Source organism: Euphorbia lathyris, chromosome 8 (genome assembly GCF_963576675.1).
Source record: "Euphorbia lathyris chromosome 8, ddEupLath1.1, whole genome shotgun sequence".
NCBI classification, from domain to species: domain Eukaryota; kingdom Viridiplantae; phylum Streptophyta; class Magnoliopsida; order Malpighiales; family Euphorbiaceae; genus Euphorbia; species Euphorbia lathyris.
The window spans coordinates 27,821,625-27,844,958 of NC_088917.1; the positions used below are offsets into that span (position 1 = coordinate 27,821,625).

Consider the following 23,334-nt stretch of genomic DNA (forward strand, 5'->3'; position numbering starts at 1 on the left):
AACCACAAAGGTCACTACGCCGAGCAAAGGAAAAGCTGGCCAAGCCACCTCATCTAAGGGAAAGCCGACCAAGGTCAGAACCTACACCAAAGTCTTCGCAGACGTTAGAGAGTGGAAAATAGACTTCTCACGATGGTTCTCTGAGGCCTTCGTAACAACCGAGCAACCATTCTGTGAATGGATATCGAAGAATGGCTGGACTGAGCTGTTCTCCATTAGAGATCCCACTTACCCTGACCTAGTAAGGGAATTCTACCACAACTTACGGGTTGCTAACGATAACCAGGACTATCTAGTAATCGTGGTAAAGGAGAAAACAATCTTCATCAACCCTACCTACCTTGCCAATTTGCTGAAATTGAAGAATGAGGGAACAAAGCTGAGAAGGAAGGGTGATCCTGAAGGAACTGGGTATGTTGCTACCTTCTGCAAGCCCACTGGCCATTCTGGAGAAATCTCAAGCTCATTAATGGGCCAGCACCAAAAGATGGCACACTATCTGCTGACCAATTACATCTACCCCAAGATTAATTGCACCAGCTCAGTGACAAATTTCGAGCAATGCTTCATATGGCATATGCTAACCTATAAGCCCATCAACATGACAGTTTTCTTAATAGCCGGCTTCCAGAGGAGCACTGAAACTTTAAGGCTGGGCTCACTCATAACCATAATTCTCAAAGATCATCAAATTGATCTCTTCGAGGAAACTGAGGCCCAAGGCTCTGAGATCACAGCGGCTTCGCTGCGTGCCTTGAAGTATGACCAACCAATTAAGAAAGGCAAAAATGCTGATGAGGCTGATGAGGAGACAACTGTCCCAAAGAAGGGCAAAAGGACAAAGGCTCCAGCTGCCCGAAAGAGGAAAGCTGTTGGGACTCCTTCAAAGAAGACTGAGCCTCAAACCAAGAAACAAAAGTCAGCTTCTCAAAAAGGTCAGGAGATACCTAAGTCAGCTGAGAAGAGAAGCATGCAAGATGAGCCTGATATAGAGGAAAGACTGGATGCTGAGCAACCTCTGAAGAAGAAAAAGTCTTCAGAGCTGACCCCAATTGATGCTATCCCCACTGACATCATCGTTCCTGGTGATTCTCACTACACTCAGTGTCAAGGAACTGAAGCTGAGCATCAAGAAGATGATGTGGAACTGGATGATCACTTCATCACTCAGGTGGAAGAAGAATTAGATAACTCAGATCAGGATGATGATGAAGTAGAAGAAGAAGAAAGCGGTCAGGATGACGCTGAGGAGACAACTAGTGAAGAAGAAGCTGCTGACCCAACTAATACTGGGTTGAGTGCAGGTAAAGACCAAGAACAAGCTAATCAGCTTAATGCTGATCAAGTAGAGACCTCTCCTTCTCACTCAGGAGAGTCTATCCAAGCTGACACTCCTCCTCGCAGAAGAAGATTGGTTAAGGCAAGTCAGAAATCTATCATTGACCTTCCTGTTCAAAAGCCGACTACAGATCCTTCTTCTCTTAAGCTTAAGTTTTTCTGTAAGCAAACACCTTCTTCTCAACAAGCTTCTCTAGAAAAGCAAGCCTCTATTTCTTCACCAAAGGAACAAGCCGACTTGAATGCTTCCGCTAACTCAACAAGCCAAATCGAGCAAGTTCTCATCAATGCTGTTGCTCCAAGCACTGTGCTGACTCAGAACATTCCTGCCCCAGTCAGCACTGACAGCATTAGAATTACTACTTCACCAACCATCACTACTGCCGATCAATCAACTCTTCCAGAACATCAAGTGCAGATTGCAAACACACTTCCAGTCACTAACCCTATCATAACTCTGACTCCTCCACCAACTGGTCATACTGAGGAAACTAGGCAACATGATGATGAATCCCTAAACTATCTACATGCCACCGAGTCTGGTAGAAAACTCATCAACTCGGTGCAGTCATTAATTAAAGACATTCATCCATCTGCTCAACCTACTGCTGGGTCCAGTAACAATACATCAACTCAGCTGTCCCAGGTCACTCAACTCTTAAATGAGGTTAAAGGACTGAAGGATCTGCTAAGTGATATGATTTCAATTCAATCACATCAGCCCAACTAGGACTCTATAACCAAGCTGGCTGAGCTCCAGCTGACAACTGTTCAATATCTTAACACTCTTTAAGGCCAATTCCAGACCTTGTCAGCTGCGAATACTCAGTATGCCACTTCTGATGAAGTTAAGATGCTCTTTGCCCAGCTTCACACTGAGCAAATCAAGACCAACAATCAGCTGGCTTCCTACTCTCAATGCTCGGTGGAGCAAATAAGCGAAGCAGTTCGTCTGCTGAACTTAAATAAACAAGAGATGGACACTGACCAGATGAAGCAGAATGAGATTCTGGTCACTACCCAAAGGACCTTCACACATGTGCGTCACAATAATATCCAGCGCCAATATTATGACTCAGCACTGCTGAAGACCTTTCATCAAGTCTTTGCTGCCCTGACAGAGTCAATTACTTGGGTAGGTAAGTCTCAAGCTTACATACTGAGCTTGCTCAGCGCTGCTGAAATCGGCATTCCAAAAGAGCTCTTGAATGAAGGCGTTATTGTCTTTGACGGCATTAACGAAAGTGCCGACAAACTTAAGGAGCTGTCCGCCGTACTAACCGCCGCTGTCTTAACCGACTCTTTCAGAATTCCTGCTCCTCCCGATGCTGACAAAACGGGGGAGAAAGAACAAGCTAAAACTCAGCAGGAGGCTCCTAGAAGCAGTCAGTCTAAGCAAAAGAAAAAGAAGTAGAAATAGGCTAGCTTAGCTTTGTTTAACTTAGTATCTAGTCTATATGTTCTTTTATGCTCATCTTTTGCTATGTATGATGACTACTTCACTTAAATACAATACTTGCATCTTTTATCCCAACTTGAGTTATTCCATATGATGCTGAGTATTATGTTATTATGTATCTTCAATTACATCAACTGTGTTTACTGTCTAAATACTTGTTGATTGTATCCCATGCTGATCAAATGTTTGACATTGTCCTGTATGCTTACAAAACATTGTCTCATAAAAACCATTGAACAAAATAATTACTCAGTGCTCTCTGAATGTTACACCTTCCGCTCAATACTGAGTAAAATAGAATATGTTCCATGAGCTGGCCTATATCTGAAAACTGACCTTAGACCTACTCAATTAAACCTTAGAATATTTAGAGTTAAAACTAAGTCAGTAGCTCAACCCTGACGGGGGAGTTTGCTAAGCAATAATAGGTCAACTATCATGGGGGAGCTCAACACTGAGTTCCTCGCTGAATAGTTTTGCCAACATCAAAATGTGGGAGTTTGTTGAAATACCTTTCCACATGATTTTGATTTGACAAAATCATTTAAGTAAAATTAAATATATTCTAAACACACTAAGTTTAAATGCTTTGAGTTATTATACTAATGTGTTTGTTCAATGTTGAGTTAAAATTGTTTTAGCTGACTAAAAGCTGCTCAACACTGACCGAGGACAGAAGATACTCAAATCTGATTGGCTGAGAGCTCTGAGCAAGACTGAGTGACAACGATAGGAAGTCGTTTCCCTCCAACGGTTATTTCGAAATTCGAAATGACCGATGTCTCAGACGTCTCTATAAATAGAGCCCTTCAGTTGCTTCATTAGATACAAAACTTGATCAAACCATTACGCTGACCAAAATTCTACTCAAAGTTCTGCAAGAAAAAGCAAAGCAAATTCTTACACCAAATTTCATATCTTTTGTGTAAAAGTCTAGAGTGATTATTCAATCATCTAAGGTGTCTTAGCAATTGTTGTTTAGGACAAATACTTATCATTTCTAGAAATTAGAAAGTAGAGGCTGAGTACTCGGTTATAGTACTCAGCGTGAGATTAGGAGTGAGTAGAGGTATAGAGGAAGGTACTCTTGTTATACTCAGCTTCTAAGTTGTAAAAGGTTTGATGCTCTACCGTTAAAGAGCTCAGTAGAGAATTCGAAATCTCGGAACGTGTTCCGGGGACAGGACGTAGGCTTGGAGGCCGAACCTGGATAAATCTGCTGAGTAATATCTTTCTAACCTTAAACTCCTTAATATATATATATTGCTTGCTTTAAACAAAACTGACCAAGTAAAGAGGTCAAGCTGAGTTGTGTGTATTGAGTGTTTGAGTTCAGGAATAGACTCAAAGTGCTATCTCCTGACTCAACGAAAGAAGCTGACTTAGTCACCAGTTGACTAAGCTAGTGTCTTATTGACTCAACGCGCTGTATAATCCTTTTCAAAGGAAAAAGAATTCAGCCTCAACGTACTTAAAATTTTAAATAGTTCCTATCCCCCCCATTGGAACTAACTTGTTGTTGCGTTATAAGGGACCAACACTCACCAGTCTAGATTCTAAAGCATGGCTTGAGGCCATGGATTCCATGTACACTAACCAAGTGTAGACTTTGGTTGATCCACCCGAAGGCATAAAACCCATTGGGTGCAGGTGGATCTTCAAGAAGAAGACCGACATGGATGGAAAGGTTAGTACCTACAAAGCTTGGTTAGTAGCGAAAGGATATCGTCAGAAGCAAGGAATTGATTATGACGAAACTTTCTCTCCTGTAGCCATGTCCAAATCAATCAAAATAATGCTTGCTATTGCCGCTCACTACGATTACGAGATTTGGCAAATGGATGTGAAAATAGCTTTCCTAAACGGAAACCTGCTTGAGGATGTATATATGATGCAACCTGAAGGTTTCACATCAAAGGATGCAACCAAGGTTTGCAAACTTCAGAGATCCATTTATGGACTCAAGCAAGCATCTAGAAGCTAGAACAAGCGATTTGACGAAACCATAAAACAGTTTGGTTTCGAACAAAATTGCGAAGAAGCTTGCATTTACCAGAAAGCAAGTGGGAGCTCAGTTGCATTTCTCATATTATATGTGGACGATATATTACTAATGGGAAATGACATAGCTCTACTACAGTCGGTGAAAGTATGGTTATCAGGTAACTTCTCCATAAAAGACCTTGGTGAAGCAGCTTATATACTTGGTATAAAGATCTACAGAGATAGATCAAGAAGACTGCTTGGTCTTTCACAGGCTACATACATTGAAAAGGTGCTAAAGCGGTTTAGCATGCTTGAATCGAAACGAGGTAACTTACCCATGGTATATGGGGTAAAGTTAAGCAATCATTAATGTCCTAAAACCGAAGATGATAAGAAACGCATGGTTGTAATTCCGTACACCAGCGCAATCGGTTCGATTATGTATGTTATGCTTTGCACTAGACCTGACGTAGCGTTCGCGTTAAGCATAACGAGTCGTTATCAAGGTAATCCGGGTGACGAGCATTGGAATTCCGTCAAGAACATTCTTAAGTACTTGAGAAGGACTAAAGATATGTTCCTAGTGTACGGAGAATGGGGTCTGAAAATAGAAGGATGTTCAGATGCCAGTCATCTCACGGATGAGATCGATTTTAGATCCCAATCAAGATACATGTTTATCTTGAATGGGGGAGCGGTCGGTTGGAAGAGTTCCAAGCAGGGAAGCGTGGCTTTCTCTACGACCGAGTCAGAGTACATCGCTGCTGCGGAAGCAGCAAAGGAAGCAGTTTGGATTAAGAAGTTCATTACAAAACTTGGTGTGGTGCCTGACATTGTGAATCCCATTACTATGTACTGTGATAACAATGGAGCCATTGCACAAGCAAAGGAACCACGGTCTCATAATGCATCCAAGCATTACCTTAAGCGATACCACCTTGTAAGAGAGATTGTTGCAAGAGGAGATGTGAGAATAGAAAGAGTACCTACAGAGGACAACGTTGCAGATCCGTTGACAAAGCCCATAACCCAGAAAGTACATGATGGTCATCTAAGTTCTACTGGGATAAGTTGTAGAAACAATTGGCTTTAGTCCAAGTGGGAGTATGTTGGGGTTTAGTGTCCTATAGAAAATTGTTCCAGGATATAAACCTAATGTAAATGAATTGTTCGTTATGTCATTTGTTTTAATAAGATATGGTTTCATAACTGTATAAAGGCAACCTCTTTTAAAGAACTAAATAAGTCTAATAAAAGGAAATCCCTGAGTTTATTTAAAGTGATTATAAAGTGTTTATACAAGCATGAAGTGAGATGAAACATTATAATAAACTAATAAACTTAAAGCCACCCCAAGTCAAGTGATATGTTTTGAATAGGGATTGCCATAACACTGTTGAGACTTGCATGTAACAATGTTTTCTGTCGAGACAGAGAGCTGATCTCACAAGCTTCAGATATGCAGATATCTGGACAGTTACATGGATCCAATGAATGGAGTTCATTAGGATTGGGGACCCGACTTGATATAACAGGATGGGTAGATTTATCCTTGTCACCTGTTCATCTCATTGGTATTAATAGGTATAAGTAATCCTAAGACTCAAAGGAATGTTAATTAGTGATTCTGGATTATGGAATGTGATGCTTTGATCCTGTTGTAACACGATCCATAACAGGGATGACTCTGGGGTGTGTACGGCAGACGTTGGGTATCACAGGAAGTAATTGCAGGATAGTTATACATTGGATTGAGCATTTGTCACTCCTGATAAATGGGAGATACGTCCAAGGATCGCTTGTGGAAGACTTAACTCTAAATCCTTGCAAGGTGATAGCTTAAGACTTGAAATGCAGATTTCACTTAACCTATCTAATTGGAGTTAACTCGGCCTGTACAAGTAAAACGAACGTCTCGCTATATGTGACTTGACATTGCCCATAGTCATAAGATTCTGTTCAAGGATGTAGTTGACAAAGGATCGAATTATACTGTAACTAATACGGAAAGGTCAACGACAGAATCAACCTGTCTTCTTATAGCTCTGGGGGAATGTTTCAGATCTGCCAATCACAGTTCGCGTACTCATTCCGTTATACAAAGATTAAATATAATTCTGAGAAAATTAATTTAATAGTTGTATACGGCTAGAAGCAATAAGAACCTAATGGGTCACACATAAGACTTGGAACCCAAAAAAGAAACATATGTTAATTAATTGACGGAAGCACAACTGAGTCCACTAAGGCCCAGTAGTATAGGGGGGCGATTTATGTATAATAAATACATAAAGGAATTAATTTAATTTAACAATTATAATTAGATTATGATTATGAATTAAATTAATTATAGGATAAATAAGTTAGGAGGTTTAATGAGATTAAATTGCTTCTATTATTATCCTATCAACAAGTTATTATTATCTTTATATTTAATATAACTATAGATAATAACAATAAGAATTTTATTCCGAATTAAATTCTTATTCAGTAACCTAATTCTATCTGACTAGGGTTTAGATGGAAGAGGCTATATATACCCCTTTAATTAAGAGTTGTATCCGGAATAAAACTCTTATTTATTATTATCTATAATTATATCCAAATATTAATTATAAGATAATATTAACTTATTTAATAGGATAATAATTACAAGTAATATAATCACAATAAATCTTCTAATTAAATTATCCTATAATTAATTTAATCCACAATTATAATCTAATTAAAATTGTCAAAATTAAATTAATCCCATATGTGTCTAATACACATGGATTTTCGCCTCCCCCCTTATATTTGGGCCTTAGTTGACTTAGTTGGGCTTCCATTAATTAATTAATATCAATTCCTCTTTTTGGTTCCAAGTCTTATGTGTGACCCATTAGGTTCTTATTACTACTAGCCGTATACAACCATTAAATTAATTTCCCAAAATTATATTTAATCTTTGTATAATGGAATGAGTGCGAGGACTGTTATAGGCAGAACCGTAAACATTCCCTCAGAGTTATAAGAAGACAAGTTGATTTCGTCGTTGACCTTTCCGTATTAGTTACAGTATAATTTGATCCTTTATCAACTACATCCTTGAACAGAATCTTATGACTATGGATTATGTCAAGTCACATATAGTGAGACGTTCGTTTTACTTGTACAGGCCGAGTTAACTCCGAATAGATAGGTTAAGTGAAATCTCTATTTCAAGTCTTAAGTTATCACCTTGCAAGGATTTAGAGTCAAGTCTTCCACAAGCGATCCTTGGACGTATCTCCCATTTATCAGGAGTGACAAATGCTCAATCCAATGCTAGCTATCCTGCAATTACTTCCTGTGATACCCAACGCCTGCCCGCACACACCCCAGAGTCATCTCTGTTATGGATCGTGTTTGAACAGAGTCAAAGCATCACATTCCATAATCCAGAATCACTAATTAACATTCCTTTGAGTCTGAGGATTACTTATACAAATGCTCAATCCAATGTTAGATATCCTGCAATTACTTCCTGTGATACCCAACGCCTGCCCGCACACATCCCAGAGTCATCTCTGTTATGGATCGTGTTTGAACAGAGTCAAAGCATCACATTCCATAATCCAGAATCACTAATTAACATTCCTTTGAGTCTGAGGATTACTTATACCTATTAATACCAACGTGATGAACATGTGACAAGGATAAATCCATCCATCCTGTTATCTCAAGTCGGGTCCCCGATCCTAATGAACTCCTTCACTGGATCCATGTAACTGTCCAGATATCTGCATATCTGAAGCTTGTGAGATCAGCTCTCTGTCTCGACAGAAAACATTGTTATATGCAAATCTCTACAGTATTATGTCAATCCCTATTCAAAACATATTACTTGACTTGGGGTGGTTTTAAGTTTATTAGTTTATTATAATGTTTTGTCTCACTTCATGCTTGTATGAACACTTTATAATCACTTTAAATAAACTTGGGGATTTCCTTTTATTAGACTTATTTAGTTCTTAAAAGTAATTGCCTTTATACAGTTTGAAAACCATATCTTATTAAAACAAATGATATAAAGAACAATTCATTTACAGCTGGTTTATATCCTAGAACAATTGACGATAGGACACTAAACCCCAACAGTATCTGGGGGTACCAGTGCTTCATGATAGGGTTTCTAAGAAGACGTTCGGTTATATTGTGGATAGAGTTCAAGAGCGCATGGCAGGGTGGAAGGCTAATTGTCTGAACTTTGCATGGAGATTGACTCTCGTGAAGTTGGTTATGGAGGCCATTCCTACCTTTGCTATGCAGACGGTCATCCTCCCCAAAGGTATCTGCAGTAAATTGGATAAATGCAACAGAGGCTTCTTGTGGGGCTCTCAAACGCAGGCTCGCAAGATACATCTAGTTAACTGGAACACTATTTGCTCCCCGAAGCTTGTAGGCGGCCTTGGCTTGAGGAAGATATGGGAGTTTAACATTGCTATGGTGGCTAAGCTCAGCTGGGACATTCTATGTCAAAAGGATAGCCTATGGGTCCGTGTGATGATTGCTAAGTACGGGGGTAATCACCTGGGAACTGATATCTTCTGTGCGAAATCCCCTAACTCAGCTATTTGGAAGAGCATTGCGACAGGGGGCAGCCTAATAAGAAACAGAGCAGCCAAATTGCTTTATAGGGGCAGCGATACACGGTTTTGGAAAGACACCTGGTGTGGTAATGAACCACTAGTGTCCTCTTGCTTGCATCAGATTCCTCATTCGGATCTGAACCTATCGGACTTGCACTATTGGGATCTGGAGAAGAACAGCTGGAATTGGAATGCTCTCAATAAGCTGCTCCCTCCACAAGTGCTGCTAAAAATCGCTCCCCTTGCTGTATGCCCTGATAGTCTAGTTTCGGATCCATTGTTCTGGCCTTTGACGGACTCTTGCAGATACTCGGTCAAGACAGGCTATGCGCGCCTCACGAAAGCAGATGTGGGAGATAGCCGGATTTGGCAGCTGATATGGTCGCTTAATGTCCCGCACAAAATCAAACCCTTTATTTGGATCCTCGCGCATGGGAAAATCCTCTGCAATATGAACCGGGTTCGCCGGAAACTGACAGACGACGACATATGCCCTCGATGTAGGACTGCGGAATCGGAAACTCATGTACTGCGGGATTGCAGCTATGCGAAGCGACTTTGTCTCGAACTTATTCCTAGGGTTAATCGTCCTGCGTTCTTGACCGCTGATCTGAGGAGTTGGCTAATCTGTAATCTTCAGTACAATGGGAAGGTTCGGGAAGTCAGCTGGCCGACCATCTTTGCTTTCTCGGTTTGGTGGCTTTGGAAGTGGAGAAATGACCTTGTCTTTCAAGGCACGGCTAGGACTAATGCGGGAAGCGAGGCCTCTGCAATGAATTTCAGCGCTGCCAGGTATTGCTTGTTGTCCCGACTCGTGGAACCATTTGGATAAGGTGGAGGCCTCCAGACGAGAATTGGACCAAAGTTAATACGGATGGGGCCTGTAAGGGCAATTCTGGTATGGCGTCGGCGGGAGGTCTTATACGGGATCAAAACGGAATGTGGTTGGGTGGTTTTGGCGTGAATATAGGCTTTTGTACTGTTACTCTGGCTGAGCTTTGGGGAATATTATTTGTTATGCAACAGGCTTGGACTCTTGGCTTCCGTCAGTTAATAATTGAAGTAGATTCCCAAGTTTGTCTACGCCTCATGGAGGGGGAGATTGAGCAACATCATCCACATTCCTGGCTGGTGAGTCGTTGCCAAGAGTTCAAGAGGAGGGATTGGACCCTTGCTTTCACTCATACTTATCGAGAAGGAAACCGGGTTGCTGACTGGTTGGCGAACTTCGCAGGTTCTTGTGCTATGGGTCATCATGAGTTTGGTGCGCCCCCTGCAGGCCTCCACGGCATTCTCTCTGAAGATAGAAATGGTTCGGTTCTGAGCCGTAGTGTCCGGATGTAATCTGACTTTGTTTCTGTTCTCCTTTTTCCTTGTTGTTTCTGGGCCTAGTGCCTTCCTGCTCTACCAAAAAAAAATTGACTAAATGAAAAATTTAAAACTAATTATAATTAGAATTTATTTCGGACAGTTCGGTTAATTCGGAAATCTCATTGGTTCGGTCAGTTATTTTGGTTCGATTTTATTTGGTTTTTGAACATCCTTAGTTTGTGTAAACTCATAAATAATTTAAAAAAAAAACTGGTTTTGATTTTCCTTTTATAAATATGGAAGATATAAACCATTTATGGGTTTATGTAAACTTAAAAATAATTAAAAATATACTTAAAAAAAATACTTTTGGTATGAATTTGATAGAGAAAGAAACGACATAGAGAGGAGGAGATTATCTATTAAAAGAGTAGCCAAAGGTCATAATGACTTATTAATGGTTATAACGATTTTTATGTTAAAAAGTATAAAGTTCAATGGTTTTTATGTTACGTTTTAAAATTCAGTGATCATACTATAACAATGAGTAAAGTTCAATAGTCATAATTATAATTATCCCTTTAAAAAATATGAAGAGTATTATCAAAGGAACTAAATTTGTATTTAGAATGTTGGAATTTAATATGTTACTTTGAATTATTTAGAATGTTTGAATTAATTTTATTAAATTTGTAAATGATGTTTTAAATTTAAGATTGGTTTATTTATTTTTTTATTCTTAACAGGTAAGAGTGAATATTTGCAAAGATAATGAGACGGATAGTTTCAAAAATAAAAAGGAACAGAAATGAGACCAAAAGTAGTTACAGGTTGCCATCCTTAAGTAGAATTAAAAAAGGATCATGGATAACACAAGGAAAAAGGAGACCAAAACAAAAAGAAATATACAAGTATAATACAAGTGGGAAACTTAATTAAGCCTTACTCCTCCTTTTAAGGAGCTTGCCATTAGACCTCATCACTCCTACAAACTTTGATGAGGAAGAAGAACATATTGTTGATCTGTCAAACTCTTGTTTATCATCATCAAATGCCTTCAGCAGAACTTCCTGAAGCTCCATGTATCTTTGTTTCTTTCGTCTCCGTTCTCCCGGTGTGTCATTCCCTACATAAGCTAGTTGAGATAAGTCGTCCGCATCCATTATCCGGTTTAGCACCTCCGAGCACCGTGGAAAAAACCGTTTTCCCAGTTCCACTGTCATCATAACATATATAAATAACGTCGTTACTTCACATTCGTCCATGAATTGTTTGTCCGACTTGTTTTAGGTGTTTGGTTAGACACCTCCTGTTTACCTTTTGTAGCTTAAAAGTAGATTTTTATAAAAGCAGTCTTTTCAAACAACAAACACTAAACGGTAACACCAAACAACATCATCAAACAGCAAGTAAAACAAACGGGCCCTTACTCAGATTACAGAACAACATGCCTATTTACGTTACACGTAAAGGAATTGAAATATATGTATTACTCGTAAAATGTTCGGTCAAGAAAAATGGTATATGCAGGAAGCAAGAATTACCAGTTTTAGAGAGTGCTCTCATCCTATTCAGATGCTCTTCTTGAAGTCTGAAAGGTGCCTCATTCAAGTCCACTGTCGTCGTCCTCCGGGCACCAGCGTTGTTATTATGCTTACCGGATAACAAAAATTCGTACGTTCCGTCCACCTGAGCTATATCCATAACAACTTTTGCTTCCATGGGAAATAGAACTTTTGCCAATGCCACTGATAAAGAACAATCAAATTAATAGCTTCACAATTAGAAATCATGAGTAAAGTTTTGGTCTTTCCCCGCGATTATATGCAAATGAAACATATTATCATTCGAAAGCAACGTATTCTGAGAGAAATCATGAGTCCTAGTAGCAAAAATGCGACATACTCATCGAAGATTCGATTCAAACAAATGCAGATTCGAGTTTCAGCAAGGAAAATGTATATAAATGCATAAAACATGAATCAGACGAAGAAAGTTCACCTCTATTTTCGAGGTATAATAGCTTCATTCGAAGGTCATCGCCTGCCATAGCAAGAGAAAGAGAAGCCTCTCCGAGCAATGGCTCTCTTCTTTCCGCCTGCTCTAATATATCTATGCATAATCGCTCCTTCGGAGAAGCTTTTCCTTCCTCAGTAGACCTATAGTAATCAGCTGCTCTAGTTAGCCGTTTCGAGATTTGAACTGCTTTTCTACCATCCAAAGTAAGGTCAGATGGTTGAGCTCCCTTAGTCAAGAGAGATACTATAATCTTAGGCTCTTTCCGCATTGCAGCCACATGAAGCACAGTGTAACCCCTCGTATTTCTCCGGTTAATATCAGCAATTCCAAGATCCAGAAGCTCAGTAGTAGTCTTTGCGTCGCAGTAAGCAACGGCGTAGTGGAGCGCATGTGCATCATCCAAATTGGTATGTCCCTCTTTCAGTAGCATTCTAACTAATTCTACGTCGTCTGAGTCCAATGCTTGGTATATCCTCTTCACATGTTTATCAGGATAACCTTCACTTTCCGGTGTGTCCAACTCCAAACCAAGTTCGGTTCGAGCATCCGTTATTTGCTTTACAATGTCCTGAGGTAAGGCCTTATCAAGAGTTACCATATCAAGATTAGATTTTACAATGATCTCAACACATCTTGCTATCAATCTCGCGCAAGCTTTATCACAAATGTTCGCAACCGACAGAACTATCAATATGTCATCAATTGCAACCTTATCGAGAATATCTAAAAGGTGCCTCTGCAATTAATAAAAAACCCGAAACTCTTTTCAAATATCCGACAGAAAAGATTATCCTTTAGAAACATATGAACAAAATTCATACATCCTAACTAGAGGACCATAAATAACCAAGTTTCTATATCTATAACATCAAGCAGGAAGAAATTTTGAGTCAAAAAAACTGAAAATTAGAACTTTTAGCTTCAAAAGGGGTTGGCAGTTTCTGACACGATAACGACAACCAGAGCAATATAACACGATTTTAACAAGATAACACGAAATTTCCACCCTTGAAACATATAGTTTTTTGCAGAATTTTCATATAAATAGACAAATAGTCTCTAAATATCTAGGGTGTCAATTTTTGACACTGACAACATGATTACAGAAACGGATTCCTACTGACACGACATGATTGACATTATTATCATTTCTCTAGCATTTATATCATGTATAAACATATGAAACATATATAACGTAACACGAATTTGACACAATAACCCGAAATTGTCACCCGGACTAAATATTACCTGATAAAGAGCCACCAATTCAGGCACCTGAAATGTAAAAGAGGCATACAAAACCTCAACCATGAAATCTACAGCAGGTCTGCAAGCAACATGGGAGCAATCTTCATCAACACAAACACAAACACCCTCTGGCAAAGGCTTCACCTTTCCACTATACAAATAGGCCAAAACTGCAACAAGTGCATCAAACCCAATTTCAAAGTCCTTAGCCAACTCCTTCAATTCAAAGTTCCCCCTTTTCTCTTTGGCACCAGAGCCAGAAAAAACGGTCTTAAAGAAAGGACTCCTAGCTGATAAAATGCACCGGTGGACCGGTATTTCCCTATTAGGTGCAGAGATTATGATTTTGGCATCCGCATAAAAGTCAAAATCGGACTGAAAGATAGATTCGAGGGTTTTGGATAGCTGCTCAAGAGCTGAGACTCCTGGGTTTGGAGGTTTTGGAACAGAAAGGGTTTCTGTGCAGCAAGTGCTGCTTCCATTGCTGATCTCGTTTGAATCAGATAAACCAATTCTATTATCCATTAAAACAAACAGGTAGAGGGCATAACAGATGGCAAAGAATTGATCAAAAGAGAAGCTAATTGAGACAGATATAGATACCCTTTTGAATCAGTTAGCAATCAACATCGTTAAATCGTACCAATTCTCATTAAACACAACCAATTTCAGAGAGATTTCAGCCATGGATACAGAACACAAGCAACTGAGAAAACTGGAGAAGAAGAAAAAGATGGAGAAAGAATCAATAAAGTAAAACCTTTTTCTTCATCATTTGTGTATCAGGATCCATCCATGCCTTTTATAGTTCCTATGATTAGTGGAGGATCTATGAGAACTGACATCTGATAAAACAAGTTGCATCTAGTTTAGTCTTGTGAAGTCGAAAGTAAAAAATCTCCATTTTTATCATCCTATGCTCTCTGTTTAAGATTGAGCAATTTTGTGCTTTCGTCATGGTGCTTTGGCAACTCTTTGTACTTACTATATTCTTTGTAAGCAGTCGTCATTCTGTGACACCAGCTGCCATTTCTTTTATTAGCTGCATCTATTTCCAAGACTTTTCTTAGATCCGCATCTGAATTTGGGAAATGTTAATGTTTCAGAGGATAAGATCCAAAAATCTTCTACACATTCGGTTACAATTATTTATATGTGAGTGGGTTGGGTACAATTTCGGGATTTAAAAATCTACTTATATTCATTAAAGTATAATTCAGTTCGGTCTTAAAAAAAGTCAACGGTTCAATCTCGTTCTGGATTTTTTTTCCAAATATTCCGTCCGGTTCTAAAATCTCCAATATATTTATTCACGAATATTAAGAATTTGAAAATTTACAGAATTGTACCTAATTAAACCAATGATACAATTCGATTCGGTCTTATAGAAAAAGTCAATAATACAATCCAATTCTAGAATCTTTATTTCGGGTATTTGGTCCGGTTCAAAAATCTTTGAGATCCGCACCCAACCCTACTTTTAAACATATAGTTCTTTGTTTGTTAAGGAGTTTCGGCTGAAATTAGAGGTTTGAATCACTTTAAAAGTCTTGACAAGTCAATTCAATTAAGTTACTGATTCATCTTTTTATATTAATATTTTTACTTCTAATTACTATTCTTTAACTCTAATTAAAGGTTTTTGCATTTTTTTATTTGTCACACAAACAGCTATAAGAAATCAGCTAAGTTTTACCACATAAGCTTATATAATAAATTAGTTAAATTAGCTAACAAAAAAAAGATAATCAACTAATAATTAATGTAATCAGCTAACATTTAACCGTTATTTGCCAAGCAATGACAAATAGAATTTTATAGTGGAATTCACATATCTTGCATTAGAAGGCTGAGGCTCATCATCAAATCAAATAGAAAGTATTACGTGAAGATGTTAAGATGCAATATGTAAAGCCCAAAGACTAAACTGTTGATGTATTTATAAAAAAATTTAGCGCCGAAAGGTTTTTAAAAGCAACATGAAATGATAAACAAACACAAAATATTAAAAATCGGTATTGAGGGGAATATTATAAGACCAAATAAAATAAATTTGATTTCATTGTTAAATCTACACTTATTAGATATAAGTTTTAAAACGATTTTAATCTTCATCTTACAATTCTAAATACCCCAAATCTAATTGTGACCGCCTAAATTGGACAATTCTTCAATATAAGGCCCCTTTTGGAGGTAATTTCAATAAAAGAGTTACTCAAACAAGGCTTTAGGCCATGTTTGGGAGTTAGCTGTTAGCTGTTAGCTGATTACATTAGCTGTTAGCTGATTACATTAGCTGATTACATTAGCTGATTTGACTAGCTGATTTGATTAGCTGTTTGTGTAGACTGTTTGGTAAAAATTAGCTGATTGATAATAGCGGATTGTGCAAAAAGACGAATAAGGGCATTAATTTTGGTGCAGGAGAAGAGGGGGTCTATCTATTAGGGTTAAAGAAGTCCATTAATTTTAATATTGCAAAACGCTAATTGAAAAAGCTCCTTTTAAGAGCTTTTTCTAAATTAACGTTTTCATCCCAAAACTCTCTCCCAAACCTCTCTCCACCAAACACTCCAATTAGCGGTTTCAGTTGTCAAACCTCTAAAGTTGGTTAAAACCGCTCTTTTTATCCCAAAACGCTCTTTACCAAACAGGGCCTTAATAATACAAACTACTACTAACATTCAATATTATAGAAGTTGTATATACAATTATTATTTTTTGAAAGGATATATACAATTAAATTATTACTCATATGTTTACCCATTTCCAAGATGTAAAGTTATATGCAGCAAGACATATTTTTTAATTATCCATCTGTATATTTATTTCTTGGTGAAATACACATGCCGACCATATTATAATTTTTTAATTTAAAATATCAGAATCTTTTAAAGTAATTTTAATTTTCTCAAAATTATAGTTAATATAAATTAAATTACTTTTTTTATTATTAACTAAAGGTAATTTTCCAAATTTATAGTCCCATTCCTTTTCATATTTCTCTCATAAAAATGATCTATTTTATTACACAACTCTTTTTAGTTCATAAAATATATTATTTTAATTAAGTCATTGTTGTTTTTTTTATAAGAAGAACATGAAAATGGACAGTGAAATAGGGAAAGCATATACCCACTATCCCATCCCTTTTGTCTTTTATCTTTTATTTATTTTCCTTCTTGGTTATAGTTTTTCAATTTTTCTTTTTCTATCATATATGCACACTAACATTCAATTCGTAGCAATTTTGAAGGTTTTTACATTTTCCTTCCGCAAAATCTATTTTCTTCCATTGTCATCAAGTTACTTAATGAGGAAGGAATAGATCGGAAAAATCTGTTATAATTCAAATGTAAACCTTCTAGTTTCTGCGACTTTCCAATGACAACATGAACATTTCCTGTTAAAAGGTGTTCTTCAAATGGAGAAGCCCTAAGTTAATAAGATTTTCAATCTCAGCAGGAATGCTACAATGAATTCGATTTTCTCTCATATTAATATTTTTTTAACTGGGTTATATAATATGGAAGTTCTCCATCAAATTGATTTCTCTCCAAAACTCTAAACTAGTGCAATTAGACAAAAAAAGTTAAGAAATTCAGTCCATCAATTTTTCCAAATCAAATCGTTTGTTTTGTTTTTGTTCAGGTGACTCAATATTTAAACATTTCAAAATAAAACTTTAAAATGAACTGCTAATGTCAGGTTTAAAATGAAACTTTGAAATCAACCGAAACGGTAAGGATGGAAGAAGGATTGGTTAGTTACAGTTTCATTTATGCCTAATCACGAAATCAACTTTAATATGAATTCAATCTTCTTTCCGATCGTGGAGCCATTGATTCAAGACTCAATTTATGAATACTAGTAATGGCTTAATAGAGTTTTAAAAAGGGAAATTTACACGAAAATTCAGATTTGAAAAATTATTTACAACTATGTCAAGTAATGATTTTGAATTATGTCAAACTAGTAAAAACATCATTTTAAATATATTTTAAGGATTATAATTTATAAATTACGCGCCTAAGATATATTTTCTAGGGTTTAGGATTCATGAATTGGGTCTAAATTTTTTAAATTAGGATGTAAATTCATACTTTATTTGTAATATATAGAAAATAATGACATATTAAGAATTAAGTTTGATAATATGATTTAGTTATAATTTTGTAGTTATTTATGATATTTATGTATTTGGCCCTTTTAAAAAAACTGGTGAAATTGAAGACCGTTGAAGAATAGATTTATGAATTTTCCAAGAGAAGAAACTGATATGAGAAGTTCTTTCAGTTTTAATTTTTAGGAGTTGTTTTCGGTTTTTTTATTGTTATAAATATTTAAAATAAATCATGTTAGCAAGTTATTTTTTTTCCTAAATATAAGTCATTCTAGTTTGTCATTCTAGTTTTTCAAAAACCTTTTAGTTTAGTTTTTTTGGTCAATGTTAATTTTTGCCTTGGTCCATGTGTTTTTGGACATTCCAACCCTCACGCCCCCAACCATTAAATAAGAGAGATTTTTTTAGTTAACCAATATAAATTCATTAACTGGATACTACTATATTAATTGTATTTCTTAATTTGTGTGAAATAAGTTAGAATGACTTATATAATGAAATGGAAGAAGTAATAATCATTCCTACTATAGTGGGTTGTGTGGAAATTTGTAAAATAATTTTACACAGATATATTATTGTTTACAAGGATGAGTCATTTGTAAAAAGTAAAGTCATTCTTAAACTTTTATGTAACTTACCCATTATAAATAGGAATGGCTACGGGTACTATACCCACGGGTACCCAACATTATCTGATTTTAATAGGACTATCTGTACCCTGTATAAAATGGTATGAGATCAATTCCATCAGGGACGGATCTACAGTAAGGGACAATAGGGGCACTTGCCCCCACTGAGATCTAAAAAAAGATAAAGTTCCAGGTATATAATTTTCATTTTGGAGTTTGCAGAAAAAAACTGCATTGTTGCCGCAAGTTTAAGCTTTCTGCAGAGGAATGGAAAGTTAGGGTTTTCTTTTGATTTCTGCTGCTTCAAATGATGTCGTAGTTCTTATTAAGTATAAGTGGAACGACATCATCGTGTTTTGCTAACAAAAAAAAAATTAAAACCTAATAATAATGGGTCATTTACATGAAAATCATAAATAATAATATTATTATTGTTTGATCAATTTTGATAGTTTAATTGTTAATATATCAAAAGTATATTTTTTATTTTATAAATGTCAGATTAATTTTTTAAAAAGGTTAACTGCTGAAATAGGCAGCCGAAGATATACTTCCTTTAACTGTCAGTATACTTTGGCATATGATATAATTAAAATTAAGGGAAAATTACACAGAAATTCATCTTTTAAAAACTATTTACTACTATGTCAAGTCATAATTTTGGATTATGTCAAATTAGTAAAATCAGTACTTTTAATATATTTTAAGGATTAAAATTTATAAATTAAAAGTCTAGAATATATTTTTTAGGATTTATGATTTATGAATTGGAGTCTAAATTTTTTAAATTATAATGTAAAATCATAATATATAGAGAATAATGACATATTAAGAATTAAGTTTGGTAATATGATTTAGTTATAATTTTATGTTTAACTATGATATTCATGTATTTTATCCTAAAATTAAACTGTATTTAAATTTTAAATTTTCTTGTAAATCTCCCAATAATCTATCGCATGAGAAGTTGGTCTTGTCTTGTCTGTATGCTTGTGTAGTTATCTTTGTTCTCCATGATAAACATTTGGGACAAAATATTTTCAAATAAAACTACTGTTTTTCTATAGCAATTATATAAGGTTCTGTTCTTTATTACTTAATTTCAGTAACAATCAGTTCAGTTCAGTAATCAGTTTTCTTCAGTAATTTATCATTAGTTATTGTAATTATAATTTTTTTCCATTATTATTATTATCACTATTATTAGAACCAATATTAATTTTATCAAATTTTTATTTTAATTATTACTATTTTTAAAGGATTATATTATTATTTTAGTTTTTTTAGTATAATTCAGTTCAGTTTTTTCCAGTCATAAAGAACATTGTAAAAAGCATCAAACTTCTCATGCTTTTTTTTCTTAATCTTTAAAAATTGTTTGCAAAATCTATTTTCTGTATTCTCATAATGAATATTAGTGATTGGAAATGTTTTGATGTACAGTGGGCAAGCTCACTCACTAATGAAACCGGAAATTGGTTCTAGTTTTCTTTAATATGGTTTTAAGGTGAAGGCTACTGTTACTATGTCATAAACAAAGTATATTTCACGTTGCTTTTATGGCCATTGATTTAATCGTAGAATAATTTTTTTTTTTTTGGTAGAAAAGGAATCGTAGAATAAATTTCAATAGTGGGGTTTCAATTAGTTTTGAATGGGCAACTGTTTCATCCGGTTAAATTAAAATTCAATTATATTCTTTCCTTTTTCTAATTAATCTCCTTCCTCAATTATTTTTATCATAGCACTAGTTTCCTCTTCCCACCATAAATCTTTCGACTTTCTTCATTGGAGTTTGATAAATAGTTTGATAAATGGTTATTCTCTAGTCCCATTCACAGATTGGCTTCAACTGCTTAAAAAATAAAATTACTAATTTTGGCAACTATTAAACCAAAAAAGTGAAACTTATAAATTTTACCAAAAATAATTTAGTATTACACATCATTTACATGAAATCATTTTTTTTTTTTGTAAATTATCACTTATTACTATAAAAAAAATCATTAACTTCATGTGAAATTGTCTCTTCAAAAAAAAAAATTCATGTGAATTTCACGTAAATCTATATTATTATAAATAATTTACGTAAAAACCATTAATTTTGCAGAAAATCGAGTTTCACAAAAAAAATTTAAACTTTACGTAAATCGTCTATTGTTAGACAAAATTTACGTAAAATAGGATTTAATTTAGCTAAAGTGGTTATTCTACAAAAAAAATATTGTTGCAAAAAATCGGGCATCACATAATTAAACCGTATAAGTTTACTTAAATTGTCACGTCCGTGACTAAATTTCTAGAATTTATATTAATATATATTATAATTATTGGGTGTGTGAAGTTAATTTGGTACTATAGGAAAAGTTTGGAGTTAATTTTAGGATTTTATGTGCAAATTAAAAGTTATGATAATTTTTAAAAAATTATAGAAAGATGGAGGATCAAACGTGATATTCGTCAATTTGAGATATATATCTGAAATGATATATACGATGATGACATCCTTTTGTTTCATTTTTTCTTTTTCTTTTCTTTATTTGCCTCTTTATCTTTTCCATCGTTCCTGAACCGTTTCTCCACCGTTTCTTTGATTTACGGAGATTCGATCGTCCGAATCACTTGAAATTTAAACCTTAGTATTCTTATGTATAGATCTAAGTTTTAACCGAAGAGTTTTTGAGTTTTGGCAATGTTTGGAGGGAAATGGCTTAGACAGAATTTAGAAAATAATCGATCGGGTATATTTTTCTCAATTTATAGCCAAGGTAAGTAACTATCAACTATATTTTGAGTTTTATGTATATAAATATATATATAATCAATGAATTTTCAGAAAGTGATATTTTAGGGTTATGCAGGAATTTTGTAAAATTTGGGTTTTTCATGATTTTGCTTTTTATTATGAAATTACGGTTCAAATGAAGCTATTGATTATGCTTCTATGTGAATTTCAGATTTTACTTGATTATGTTGATTTAAGGCTTAATTTGGTTGATTTACATATATACATATATGTTTTTGGATTGAGAAATCTGTTACGGTTTATTGTTGTTATTATTTTGGATTGAAGTCCAAATATGATTTTTATGATACAAAAGGGCTAATTGAAGCCAAATGATTTATGATTAGGAAATAGTTTGGAATTTGATTGTGAAATGAACTTTGAGCACGTTATGATTTTATGATTTTATATCCATCGAGAGTTATCCGGATCAGTGGTTTTATATTTGAAGACCATGTTCAGTGAGGGACATGGCCTGTGTACACAGTCTGAAAGACCTATTGGGTATGGCAAAGAAGTGTCGGGTAAGACCATATGGGATATGCAATGTTAAGAGACGTCTCGACTATATATGTGGTTATGGATTGATACTTAAGGGGAGAAACTCGAGGATGGATACAATGTTTTAAATTCATTTGGATTATGTTTTCAGTTATGATTGATTTTGATATAAGTTTTACGTTTTATTGATTACAAGTTGGTTTGATAAAACATTTATTTATTTTGATTCGTTTTGACAAGATGCATTATATATATAAAGTTATATGAACTTAAGTTTTGAGTATATTTTATAAGGTTTTGATTAAATCCCTTTATAAATATATATATATGTAGCTATGTTAAGTAAAATTGGTTTTTATAGCTGATAGTTTCTTACTGAGATTTTTGTCTCACGTTTTTAAATGTTTTAATGTTTTTAGGTGAGAAAGTACAGGATATAGAGAAGGTTATCGATCGTTTAGGCGAGGTTTGGAAGTTGGCTGCTTATTGTTAGAATTATGGTTAGAACTTTGGTATTTCAATTGTAATATAATATGATATTATGATATTGAGATAAATTGGAGACTTCTAAGTGTTGATTATGATCTTTCTATTTCACGCCCGATGCCGATTGAGGTCGTCTATGGTCGGGTGTGACATAAATCTCCTATTATTGAACATAATTTACGTAAAGTTTTTATTTTACAAAAAAACTTATTAACTTTGCGAAAAATCAACTTTCAAGTAAAACTTTTGAACTTTACGTAAATTCTCTATTATTAGAGATAATTTACGTAAAGTGAGACTTAATTTATGTAAAATTGTTATTGTATAAAAAAATCATTCACCTAGCGAAAAATCGAGTTTCACGTAAAATATTTGAGCTTTACATAAATTCTTTATTGTTAGACATAATTTATAAAAAGTAGGACTAAATTTATGTAAATTTGATATTTAACAAAAAAAATAATTAACTTTACTAAAAAAATGAGTTTCACGTAAAAACCTTTGAACTTTACGTATATTATATATTTTTAGATATAATTTATGTAAAATGAGAATTAATTTACGTAAAGTTGTTACTTTAAAAAACCATAAAATATGTGAAAATTTGAGTTTCACGTAAAATAATTGAACTATACGCAAATCATTTATTTTTAGACATAATTTATATAAAATGGTACTTAATTTATGTAAATTTTGCAAAAAAAAAAAAAAAATCCACCAACTATGCGAAATATCGAGTTTCAGACAAAACCTTTGAACTTACCCTCTATTGTTAGATATAACTTATGTAAAACTCAAATTATGAACGTTATTATTTTACAAAAAATAAAAACCACTAA

The 23,334-nt window shown here is 34.9% G+C and overlaps 1 protein-coding gene across 3 annotated transcripts; it reads right to left on the bottom strand.

Annotated features, from left to right (window-relative positions):
- Nucleotides 1-11,516: 11,516 nt before the first annotated feature.
- LOC136202923 (BTB/POZ domain and ankyrin repeat-containing protein NPR1-like) lies at nt 11,517-15,089 on the bottom strand. Of its 3 annotated transcripts, none has more exons than XM_065993919.1 (4): nt 13,972-15,089; nt 12,706-13,291; nt 12,249-12,452; nt 11,517-11,920 (listed from the first exon to the last, which is right to left on the bottom strand). In XM_065993919.1, the coding sequence occupies exons 1-4, from the start codon at nt 14,494-14,496 to the stop codon at nt 11,640-11,642; spliced, it is 1,596 nt and encodes a 531-aa protein (XP_065849991.1). In that variant the 5' UTR covers nt 14,497-15,089; the 3' UTR covers nt 11,517-11,639. The 3 variants fall into 3 exon arrangements, with proteins under 3 accessions (XP_065849991.1, XP_065849990.1, XP_065849989.1); XM_065993918.1 differs by having other exon boundaries at nt 12,706-13,303; XM_065993917.1 differs by having other exon boundaries at nt 12,706-13,459; nt 13,972-15,088.
- Between the last annotated feature and the right edge of the window lie 8,245 nt (nt 15,090-23,334).